Source organism: Carcharodon carcharias, chromosome 34, assembly GCF_017639515.1.
Source record: "Carcharodon carcharias isolate sCarCar2 chromosome 34, sCarCar2.pri, whole genome shotgun sequence".
NCBI lineage: Eukaryota > Metazoa > Chordata > Chondrichthyes > Lamniformes > Lamnidae > Carcharodon > Carcharodon carcharias.
The window spans coordinates 1,434,465-1,446,861 of record NC_054500.1 but is presented as its reverse complement, the minus strand read 5'-3'; the positions used below and the strand labels follow the sequence as shown (position 1 = coordinate 1,446,861).

General features: G+C 45.8%; 1 protein-coding gene across 3 annotated transcripts in view; it reads left to right on the top strand.

Moving 5' to 3' along the window:
* The window catches only part of LOC121272645 (tyrosine-protein kinase receptor UFO), a 254,311-nt gene that overhangs the window by 220,621 nt on the left and 21,293 nt on the right, over positions 1-12,397 (top strand). For all 3 annotated transcript variants that reach the window (XM_041179342.1, XM_041179341.1, XM_041179340.1), the window contains one exon: positions 548-657. In XM_041179342.1, the coding sequence (XP_041035276.1) occupies positions 548-657 (110 nt within the window). The remainder of the gene's footprint in view (positions 1-547; positions 658-12,397) is intronic.

Here is a 12,397-nt window from a genome sequence, read left to right as displayed (position 1 = left end):
GCATTTCAAACATTTTTGATTTGGGATGTTGTGAAAGGTCTTTCTGAGAAAAGGAACTACCTGGTCCTTGGAACCTGCTGTACAATTGGCCAACATGAGCATTCTTGATCATTCCCCTGTTCTTGGGGTAAAATATCGGCTCCCTGTGACTCCTTGGGTGGGATCACAGCTCTGGCAAGTATTGGTGCTCCAGATCTTTCTGCTGATCTACTTTAGTGATCAGGAAATCAGAAATGATGGAAATCCAAAGCAGGATACTGTGGATGCTGAAAATATGAAATGAAAACAGAAAATACTGGAAATATTCAGCAGATCTGGCAGCGCCTGTGGAAAGAGAAACAGAGTTAAAGTTGCAGGTCGATGACCTTTCATCTGAACCATTGTGGGTTCTCCTTAGACACAATTTGGCTGTTGTGTTTTCTACAGTCCGACAATGACTACATTTCATTGGCAGTAAAGTGGACCTGGACCCTGATCTTTTTACATGAACTTTCCCCTACCTGGGTCTTATGTCTCTGAAATGTTGTTGATCTCTCTTCTTTTGCAGTATCTCCCAATGCAGACTCTGGTAAAATTCATGGCTGACATTGCACGGGGTATGGAGTATCTCAGCAACAAGAACTTCATCCACAGGGATCTAGCAGCTCGCAATTGCATGTGAGTCCATTTGTGATTTGTCCAGCTTTTTCCCATTCTTTACTATCCGGTATCTCACCCGACGTGTCACTCTGCCTGTGGGAGCTTCATTGTCACTGACAAACTCTTTGATTCCAGAAGAACCATATCCAAGCATGTTCCTGTCACCCTGCGTCCACATTTTAACCCTAGAATGTTTACTGCTTTGCGAAAGATGGCCAATTTTCCCCTTTTTAACCCAGGAGCATTGAAAAGAACTGTAATACTCCCAACGCTGCCCTAGTTCAGTCCAGCTAACTCAGCTCCAGACCCGGGGCAATGTTGGGACCTGGTTGGTTGATGTGACTCACAGTCACTGCACTGGGATCCAAGTTGGTTGTGTTTATGGGACTTGGGAACCCAGCTGCCATGAAAGCAGTGCTTTTATTGTACAGCTGAAATCAGAGGCAGGAACAAGAGCAGGCTGCTGAGTGTGGACTCAATAGCTTTAAACATCGGGTTCTGAGCTCTGATGAAGAGTCATACGGACTCGAAACGTTAACTGTGTTCCTCTCCGCAGATGCTGTCAGACCTGCTGAGTTTTTCCAGCTATTTTTGTTTTTGCCTGAGTTCTGACTCTCTGATTGGGTCATGTAAGAAACTGCCAATTTCCGGACATTCTGTTTTTTGAGATCACTGTCTAGAAAAGTCTAAAATGTAAATCACATGCAAGGAGGGTCACCACTTTTGAAATCATAACCAGACCAATCCTGGTCTCGTTTCCTGTGATATCCCAACATATCTTATGTTATAGAGTTCCAGGCCTAGATCTGCCGGTGAGTGGTGAGGCCATGGTGTACGCTGCCGGTGAGTGGTGAGGCCAAGGTGTACGCTGCCGGTGAGTGGTGAGGCCATGGTGTACCCTGCCGGTGAGTGGTGAGGCCATGGTGTACCCTGCCGGTGAGTGGTGAGGCCAAGGTGTACCCTGCCGGTGAGTGGTGAGGCCAAGGTGTACCCTGCCGGTGAGTGGTGAGGCTGTGGTGTACCCTGCCGGTGAGTGGTGAGGCTGTGGTGTACCCTGCCGGTGAGTGGTGAGGCTGTGGTGTACCCTGACAGTGAGTGGTGAGGCTGTGGTGTACCCTGCCCGTGAGTGGTGAGGCCAAGGTGTACCCTGCCGGTGAGTGGTGAGGCCAAGGTGTACCCTGCCGGTGAGTGGTGAGGCTGTGGTGTACCCTGCCGGTGAGTGGTGAGGCCGTGGTGTACGCTGCCGGTGAGTGGTGAGGCCGTGGTGTACCCTGCCGGTGAGTGGTGAGGCTGTGGTGTACCCTGCCGGTGAATGGTGAGGCCAAGGTCTACCCTGCCGGTGAGTGGTGAGGCTGTGGTGTACCCTGCCGGTGAGTGGTGAGGCTGTGGTGTACCCTGCCGGTGAGTGGTGAGGCCGTGGTGTACCCTGCCGGTGAGTGGTGAGGCTGTGGTGTACCCTGCTGGTGAATGGTGAGGCTGTGGTGTACCCTGCTGGTGAATGGTGAGGCTGTGGTGTACCCTGCTGGTGAGTGGTGAGGCTGTGGTGTACCCTGCCGGTGAGTGGTGAGGCCAAGATGTACCCTGCCGGTGAGTGGTGAGGCCGTGGTGTACGCTGCCGGTGAGTGGTGAGGCCAAGGTGTACCCTGCCAGTGAGTGGTGAGGCTGTGGTGTACGCTGCTGACCGTGATTTAAGCTGTGGCCTCACCTTGTTTTGCGTGAGCTTTAGGGATTTCCTGTCCTGACTACAGCATACAGCCAGCCACAAAGGGGTAATGGTAAGGCTCGGGAGTGCTGATGCTATTTGATATTGGCAGTGGCAGGGCCTCTTGAGGCCCAGCATCTTTACAGTGTTATTGTGAGTGATTTTCTTTTTAAGGTCTTGTTAATGCTTCAAAGAATTTCCATTGCTTTTACCAATTTGTATGAATTTTAATGTAATGTAAGTAAACATAGATAAGTCTGGAAATGAAGTACAAAAAAGCCTTAAAATGAAATAAATGGCCAAATACATTTTACAGCATTGCAAGTGTAGCTAGGAAAATAAGTAACACTTTTGTTCGCTCTTACATGTTTTGAATTTGGATAGCAGCACAGGAGTGTTACAGATAAAATCTGACACTGAGGCACATGAGGAGAGGGAGATATTAGCATAGGTAACTTGACCAAGAAGGTAGGCTCAAGGAGCACTTAAAAAGAGGAAAGTGAGTTGGGCCCAAATTTTCGCTACCTAGGCGGGTAGCTCAAACCGGGAAATTTCCAACTCGTCTGGAATCATTTTGGTAGACAGGCACCCAGATGGCACCAAGTCCAGGGGGTGTGGGTGCGGGATAATGTTGGGCCTACTCCTTTCCGTAGCATATCGGGCATAGGGACGGCCGAGTGCCAAGGCAGGCTGGTTAAAAGGTCAACCTCGGTTCTCTGGAACTTCATCCCAGTTGTATTGAAGGCTCTTAGCCCTGTAGCCCTCACACCTCACAAACCCTGTCCCCACACCCTCCATTCCAACTGTGAAAATCCTTTTCTGTGTCTGGACTCTCAGTTAAGCATGGAGGGGGTGGTGGCATAATTGTAATGGACTAGGAATCTAGAGGCTCAGGCTAATGTTATGGGGGCATTGGTTCAAATCCTGCCACAACAGCTGGTGGAATTTAAATTCAGTTAATAAATCTGGGATTAAAAGCTAGTCTCTGTAATGTTGACTGTTACAATCAGGATGGGAGGAGTGTAGGAATTATCAAGCCCCACTACTCCACAGGCTGTACCATTAATTTAAATGTTTAATCTTCGCACTGAAGTAGCCAATTGTGTACCTATACCTCTAGAACCCAGAAGAAAAAAGACTCTGACCAGGTTTCTTTCCATTTTGTAAAAGAAAACTTCAGTCTTGAGAGATATAATTCTAACATGCCTCCGCCCTTAAGAGATGACACAATTTTCCAAATGTGTGTCATTGCAAAGTATACAGATAAAAATGTACAACATATAAACAGAATTTAACAAGCACTCACTCAGCTCCTTATACAGAATCTGTTCATTTTCTAACTTTTCTGCTTTCTAAACAATTATAAACAATTTACATTCTTAATAATGCATCAGCAATTATGTTATCTTTTCCAGCAATAAGAACAATTTTCAATTTATAAGATTATATTAGCAAGCTCCACTGGAAAAGTTTGTCATTCTGAGTCTTAATTTTTTTCACAAAGGCCAAAGGGTTATGGTCACAATCTACTCGGGTTTCTTTCTCTCTAGCCATGTTGGATATATACCTCAAGATGCTTAAGAGCCAGTAACAATCCCAGGGTTTCCTTTTCTACTGTAGAATATTCTTTTGATGCTGATTTATTTTTTTAGAAAAGTACCCCACTGGCTTCTCTATGGCCAATTCACCTTCTTGCAAATCACAGGATCACAAAATCACAGTGCAGAAGAGGCCCTTCGGCCCATCGAGTCTGCACCAACACGTGAGAAACACCTGACCTACCTACCTAATCCCATTTACCTGGATGAGCACTTGGCCCATAGCCTTGAATGTTATGATGTGCCAAATGCTCATCCAGGTACTTGTTAAAGGATGTGAGGCAACCCTCCTCCACCACCCTCTCAGGCAGCGCATTCCAGACCGTCACCACCCTCTGGGTAAAAAAGTTTTTCCTCACATCCCCCCTAAACCTCCTGACCCTCACCTTGAACTTATGCCCCCTCGTGACTGACTCTTCAACTAAGGGGAACAGCTGCTCCCTATCCACTCTGTCCATGCCCCTCATAACCTTGTCCACCTCGATCAGGTCACCCCTCAGTCTTCTCTGCTCCAACGAAAACAACCCAAGTCTATCCAACATCTCTTCATAACTTAAATGTTTCATCCCAGGCAACATCCTGGTGAATTTCCTCTGCACCCTCTCCAGTGCAATCACCTATAATTATATATTCCTATAATGTGCACTGCACACAGTGCTCCAGCTGTGGCCTCACCAAGGTTCTATACAACTCCAACATGACATCCATGCTTTTGTAATCTATGCCTCAATTGATAAAGGCAAGTGTCCCATATGCCTTTCTCACCAGCCCACTAACATGCCCCTCTGCCTTCAGAGACCTATGGACACACACACACCAACGTCCCTTTGTTCCTCAGAACTTTCTAATGTCATGCCGTTCATTGAATACTTCCTTGTCAAATTACTCCTTCCAAAGTGTATCACCACACACTTTTCAGGGTTAAATTCCATCTGTCACTTATCTGCCCAATTGACCATCCCGTCTATATCTTCCTGTAGCCCAAGACACTCAACCTCACTATTAACCACCTGGCCAATCTTTGTGTCATCCGCAAACTTACTAATCCTACCCCCCACATAATCATCTATGTCGTTTATATAAATGACAAATAATAGGGGACCCAGCACAGATCCCTGTGGTACACCACTGGACACTGGCTTCCAGTCACTAAAGCAGCCTTCTGTCATCACCCTCTGTCTCCTACAACTAAGCCAATTTTGAATCCACCTTATCAAATTACCCTGTATCCCATGTGCATTTGCCTTCTTTATAAGTCTCCCACGTGGGGCCTTGTCAAAAGCTTTGCTGAAATCCATATAAACTACATCAACTGCACTAACCTCATCTACACACCTGATCACCTCCTCAAAAAATTCAATCAAATTTGTTAGGTATGACCTCCCTCTGACAAAGCCATGCTGACTATCCCTGATCAAACCTTGCCTCTCCAAGTGGAGATAGATACTCTCCCTCAGAACTTTCTCCAATAGTTTCCCTACTACTGATGTGAGACTCACTGGCCTGTAATTCCCTGGCTTATCTCTACAACCGTTCTTAAATAGTGGAACCACATTAGCTGTTCTCCAGTCCTCTGGCACCTCCCCACCGTGGCCAGAGAGGAATTAAAAATTTGGGTCAGAGCCCCTGCAATCTCCTCCCTTGCCTCCCTCAGCAGTCTGGGACACAAATCATCTGTCCTGGAGATTGGTCCACTTTTAAGCCTGCCAACACCTCCAATATCTTGTCACTCCCTATATCAATTTGTTTAAGAACCTTGCAGTCTCTCTCCCGGAGTTCCACGCCTTCATCCTCATTCTCTTGGGTGAAGACGGATGTGAAGTATTCGTTCAACACTCTAGCGATGTCCTCTGGCTCCACCCATAGATTGCCCCCTTGGTTCCTTGTGGGCCCTACTCTTTCCCTGATTATCCTCTTCCCATTGATATACTTATAGAATACCTTGGGACTTTCCCTAGTTTTACCAGCCAGAGCTTTCTCACATCCCCTCTTTGCTCTCCTAATTGCTTTCTTAAGCTCCACTCTGCACTGTCTGTACTCCACTATCGCCTCTGCTGATTTGCTTCCCTTGTACCTGCTAAAAGCCTCTCTTTTCCTTCTCGTCGTTACCTGAATACCTTTGTCATCCATGGTTCTCTGGGCTTGTTATTCCTTCCTATCATGCTAGAGGGAACATGCTGAGCCTATACCCTCCCCATTTCCTTTTTGATCACCCCCCACTGCTCCTCTGTAGATTTCCCCACAAGTAACTGTTCCCAGTCTACCTTGGCCAGATCCTGCCTTACTTTACTAAAAATAAGACTGCACCCACCCCCATGTCACTAGCATCAATTACCAGCTTGCAGGCTTTAGTGAAATTAGGAGGCGGCTAATCATGGTTCATAAGTTAGAATCGCCTTCAGCTTCTCAAAAACTATCTGCACTCTCTTGACCATACCGCCTTTGCTTTCCTTTGCAATCAATCCGTTAGTGGAGCCACTATTGTGCTGAAGTTTGGTACAAATTTCTGATAGGAACCACAGGTCCCTAAAAATCTCATGGGGGAACAAAGCTCCCCCCATTGAGGGGAACGTGCAGGAGTCGGCGTGGACAGGTGCACCTCCGATTGGCGCCCCGATTGGGGGCCCGCCGCCATTTTACATGGACGGGCCAATGAAGGCAGTAATTAAGGAAGTACCATGCGCTCCCTGTGCTGGGGGGGGGGGGGTGGATTTCCCTAAGCCGGGAGTGCGATTTTCACACATGCGCACAAAAGACACTGTCACATGAGTTGGCACATGTCCATAACTTTTACTGAAACTTTTATTAAATATTTAAAAACCTTCATGAAACCTCATCCCGCCCGTGGATGGGTTTCATATTTTTTCTTAAACCCGCCAGGGTTTAACCCTAAGATTGGACGGGTGGGCCCATTAATGATGTCAATTACTTTTTGAATGGCCTCAATACGCCGTTGACAGGTCGGCGGGTGCACAGCTGATTCGGCTGCGCCCCCGCTGACCTGAAAATGGAAATGACGTGGGGCAGGTTAATGTCGGGAGTTCCACCCGATGTCATCCCGCATCATTTTACGCGTCGGCAAGTGGGCCCTGCCCCCGCTCGCCGATCGGAAGATCCTCCCCATGATTTCCTGTTTAGTTTTAGGGACACAGAATTCCATCAAAGCCTGTTCCTTCGCTGTTCTTGGCAAGACTTGTCCTGGGCGTACAATGTGCACTAAGTAAGTTCCTTGCATTTTCACGAACTCTCTTTTTGAAAGGTTTATTACTAGATCTGCCGACTGTAAATTGATTTAAATGGTCTTTCTATGTGTTGCTATAAACCAATACATCATCCAAGTAAACCACTCAGTTCAGAACATTAGTGATCACCTGATTCATTTGCCTTTGGAAAGTTGCCAGAGCATATTTTAGTCCAAATGGCATTACTTGGCATTGGACTAGCCTGTTTGGCGTGGCAAAAGCCGATATCTCCTTAGATCGTTATGTTAAAGGTACTTGCTAGTATCCTCTCAACAAATCTATCTTAATAAGGAGCGCAGCACTGCCAACCCTGTTGATCCAATCTTCTAGCCAAGGGATTGGGTAGGAATCCGTTTTTCTTCCCGCATTAACCTTTCTATAATCTATGGAGAATTTGGTTGACCATCAGGTTTAGGCACTAACACAGCTGGAGAACACCAACTGCTTCGACTAGGCTCAATTAGGTGATTTTCTAACATATACTGAATTTCTGCTGTCACTTCTTGTTTTTCCGGACTTAACCAATAAGGACGTTGCTTTATAGGAGAAAATTCCCCTGCATCCAAAAGGTTTATCCCTACAGACCCCTTTAAATTCTGTAAGTAACCTCACCAGATCCTCTCATTCTTCTACCTCTTAACTGTCCTAATATTTCAGTGTTAGCTACCGGATAGTAAGAGGTTCAATTTATGAACTGTCTTAATCGCGTTCAACCTCATCCTCCTTGTCACTTTGGTCCTCTACTCTGCTTACAACCTGACATACCTGCTCTTGCCTATCCTCCTCTCTACGAACATATCATTTTAACATATTGCTATGACATAGCTGATTCTTTTTCCTACAATCTGGTGTATTTATCAAATGATTTATTTTACTAACCCTCTTAATTACCTTGCATGGACCTCTGCCTGAACCGTGCTTTCAGAGGTTACCTCTGTAAAGGCAAAAACACTAACAATTCATCCCCTGGTTGTAATGTTCAGGCCACAGCTTGCTTATCTGCTCATTCTTTCATCTTTGATTGAGAAACTTTAAGATGTTCTTGAGCCATTTTGCGGGCTCCCATGAGCCATTCCTGGAACACGGACACATACTCTAATATAGATGATTCATCCTCTCTTAAAAACTTTCCTTTGATTAATTTCAGAGGACCTCTTCTCTCATATCCATAAATTAATTCAAATTCATTTGCTGAATCTCGGGTAGCGAATAAAAGAAAATCCAGACCATCATTGTTTTGAGAGTTTGGTGGTACCTCTCTAAAGCTCCCTGAGTTTGTGGATGATACACTGTGGACTTTAACCTTTTTATACCCAAACTACTTATTATGCTCTGAAAATTTTAGACATAAAATTGGAACCTTAATCTTACTGGATCTCTACCAGTAATCCATATCGAGTAAAAAATTCGGTTAACTTCTCTTCCACTACTTTGGTCGTAATGGTCCTTAAAGGGATGGCCTCTGGAAATCAAGTTGTCATATCCATAATAGTAAGGACATACTGGTGTCCTGCTTTCGTTTTTGATAATGGTCACAGCCAGTCTGCTAACACCTGACTGAATGGTTCCTCAAAAACGAGTATAGGAATTAAGGGTGCCAGTTTGATTGCATGTATGGCACCTTTTACAAAACTGTACCACGTCCTTATGAAGACCTGGTCTGTAAAACTGTCGGTTTATCCGCACTTGCGTTTTCCGTATCCCTGTATGCCTTTCCATAGCAGTTTCATGTGCTATCTGTAATATCTTTTCACTATATACCACTACCTGATGAACAAGTGTCCACTCCTCATCTGCAGGTCTGTGAGGAGGTCTCTACTTCTTCATTAGAATTCCATTTCTAATATAATAACATTCTGGAACTGCCTTAGCCTCAGTTTCAGTTTGGGTTGATCCTGTTATCTTACTCAACTCTGGATCAGCTTGTTGAGCCTCAACTAGAGAAGATTTGTTAATCATCTCTTTTGGGTTATCTAAACCTGTAAAGAAAGTTTCAGCCAGCCAAATATCTGTCTGTGATATTACTTTGACCTTTACTGATGGATTTTGCTTAGCCAATTCTCGAATCATCTCACACACACACACACAAAAAAAAATTCCTGGAACCTTTTCCTGTAATCTCTTTTACCTCACTTGGGCTTTCTGTAATTAGGGGGGAAGCTAATCCGTTCACTCCAGCTAAATCATTTCCCAAGAGTGAATCAACTCCATCTATGGGTAACTGCTGAACAACCCCTACCATCACTGTCCCAGACAGTAGGTCACATTCCAAGTGCACCTGTAGGGGTATATACTCCCCACCAATACCATTCATTGAAACTTGGGCTTTTAATGCATTCTTTGGTGGAAAGTTTATGCCTTTCTCCAGCAAAAGTGTCTGAGTGGCACCTGTAACTCCAAGTATGATTATCGGTTTAGCTATCTTATTTGAGGGATAAGGGGTTACTTTTCCCCTCGACAAGAATTCTTTATAACTCTCATGTATCTCATTCACCTCTCCTGAACTCACAACAGTGTCCACACTCACCTTCATGGCTGCAGTTAACGCTACAACTTAATCTGTTGTACTTTCAGTCAGGGCTCCTTTTCCTGAATCACCTTTATGTACCTCAATAAGCCCCATGGATCTCCCACACAACTTCCAGCAATCGGCATGAACATGTCCCACCTCGTTACAATGAAAACACTTAGGCCTTCGAATATCACTTCCACCCTCAGCGCCTTCCTTTCTGGCCTCAGGAGGAGTCTCCGGGGTATTCCCAGCTGTCCCTTCTTTTCCCTGGCTAATTGCTTCCTTTCGCCCTCCCATCATCTATCCTTCTCAGGTTTGTGGGGATGACAGAAAAGGTTTTAGATTTATGGACCAGCTCATACTCGTCAGCCATCTCCGCTGCCTGTCCAGCTGTTTTAACCCTCTGATCTTCAACATGGGTTCGAACTATAGGAGGAAGTGAACTTTTAAATTCTTCCAAGAGAATTATTTCCCTAAGAGCTTCAACAAATTCATACGTTGTCTCTACCTTTAATGCCCATATCCAATGGTCAAAGTCACTTTGCTTTATCCTTTCAAACTCAGCATTGGCCTGTCCAGGCTGTTTCCTTAGCTTCTGAAATTTCTGCCTGTATGCTTCAGGGACTGACTCATATGCACTCAGAATAGCCTTTCTTACTGCACCATAATCCACTGTTAACTCTTCTGAAAGTGAAGCAGAAACCTCATGAGCTCTACCTACCAACTTACTCTGTAAGAGCAATGCCCAGGTTTCGGCTGGCCACTTCATTTGCTTAGCCACATTCTCAAACAAAATAAATACATCCCTTTCCTCAAACTTTGGAAGAGCTTGTACAAAGATAAACGTCTCCCCACCAATCATCAGAACCTCCCTCAGCATCTGAGGCCTTTTTGTTAAGGTCCAGCCTTTTAAGCTGCTATCCCCTTTCTCGTTCCTTCTCTCTCTTCGTTGCCTCTCTTTCTTTATCCTTCTCCCTTGCCTAAAATTCCAGTTCTAGCTTCCTAAATGTTCCTTCTCTTTCCTTTTCCTCGCTTTTGTTTTCCTTTTTGTTTTCTTTTGCTCCAGCCTTTTCAATCTCAATTCTCTTTCTCTTTCTTTTTCCTCTAATTCAAGTTTGTTTCAGTTCCTTTTCATGTTCAAGTTGCTAAATTTGCAACTGGATCTTTGCTAACTCAATTGACTCACGCCCTGGAGAATGTGGTCTCTCTGTTATCCTTTCCAGTTTCAAATGCTGCGCTGTCATCTCAACTGTGTCTGTTTTCCTTGCCCCTTCAGGTAATTCGAACTCCAGCTTATCTGCCAATTCCATTCGCTTACTCTTAGTTCATTTCTGTAAACCAGTCATGGTTACATTTTCCATCTGTAAAAAAAACGTTAGCAACTTCCAATACCATTTTAGTTTACCAATGTGTAAGAAACCTGGTCCTTTTATCCCTTACCAATTATTATTCCACGTCCAATCACCCGCTGTCTGCGTTTCAAAATCCCGAAAGACCCCCCCAATTTATGTTACAATCGGGATGGGAGGAGTGCGCCTTTCAAGTCCCACTACTCCTCAGGCCATACCATTAACTTAAATGTTTAATTTTTTCACCAAAATGGCCAATTGTGTACTTTATACCTAGTACCCAGAAAAAAAGAGACTCTAGGTGGAATTTTCCATGCCCAGGGGCGTACTTGGCGGTGTGAGTGGACAATGTGGCGAGAAAGCCAGAAATCGATTTCACAACATTGTGAAACCGGTTTGTGATCGTCTGCTCAGCCCGACGATGGCAGGGATCACGGCCTTGTCATTGGACATCAGGAACATTGTTGTAATACGTCTGCATATCATTATAAGGCCAGCCCGTCAGTCCTGCTGCATCATCTACCCACATCGGTGTGATTGGACATCGGTGCAGAAGACGCCTTGAGAAGTGGGACGCGCAGATGTCGGGACTTACCGCCAGAGCATTGCTCACATCGCGGACATTCAAGAAGCAGAAGATGCTGGAGCCCGACAGCAATGGCACACTGGAGGAATATCCATGGCATGCTGGGTGGATTCTCATAGACATGGCTCTGCTGCAAAGCTGCCCACCAGAGTTGGAAAGTCACCGTTGAGGGTCTTCTCACAACAGACGATGGTCAAGGGGTGGAGAGGCTGTGTTTGGGAGAGGAAGAATGTACCGGGTGGAGGGACAGGAAAGTTTTGGATCAACTTGGAGAGGAAGAGGTGTCAGGATGGAGTGTGGTTAGGAGGGGGGGAATGAAGGTGTCAGGATGGGGTGAGGTTGGGAAGGGGGAACGAAGCTGTTGGGGGGTGGGAGTACGGGAGGAAGGGAGTAACAGGGAGAAGAGAACAACTGGGGAGGTAGGTGTAAGGGGGGATGGAAGGTTAAGGGAAAGTGTCGGGAGAGGTAAGAGTGTGGAGAGGGGAGGGGGGAGTCCAGGGGGGCAGGAGTGCAGAGAGGGGAGGGAGTCCATGGGGGGGTGGGGATGTGAGGAATGGGGAGAGGGAAGGGAGTCTGGGGGGAGGAAGGAGTGCAGAGAAGGAGGGGATAAGGCTCAATGAAGAAGTAAGGGTGGAGGAAGGATTCGGGAAGGGTGAAGGACTGAGGGTGGAGAAAGAAGTAAAGCTAGAGGAAAGAGTCAGGAGGTGGGGAAGGACTAAGGGTGGGAGAAGTAAGGGTGTCTGATGGGGATGGAGTCCGGGGATGGGGG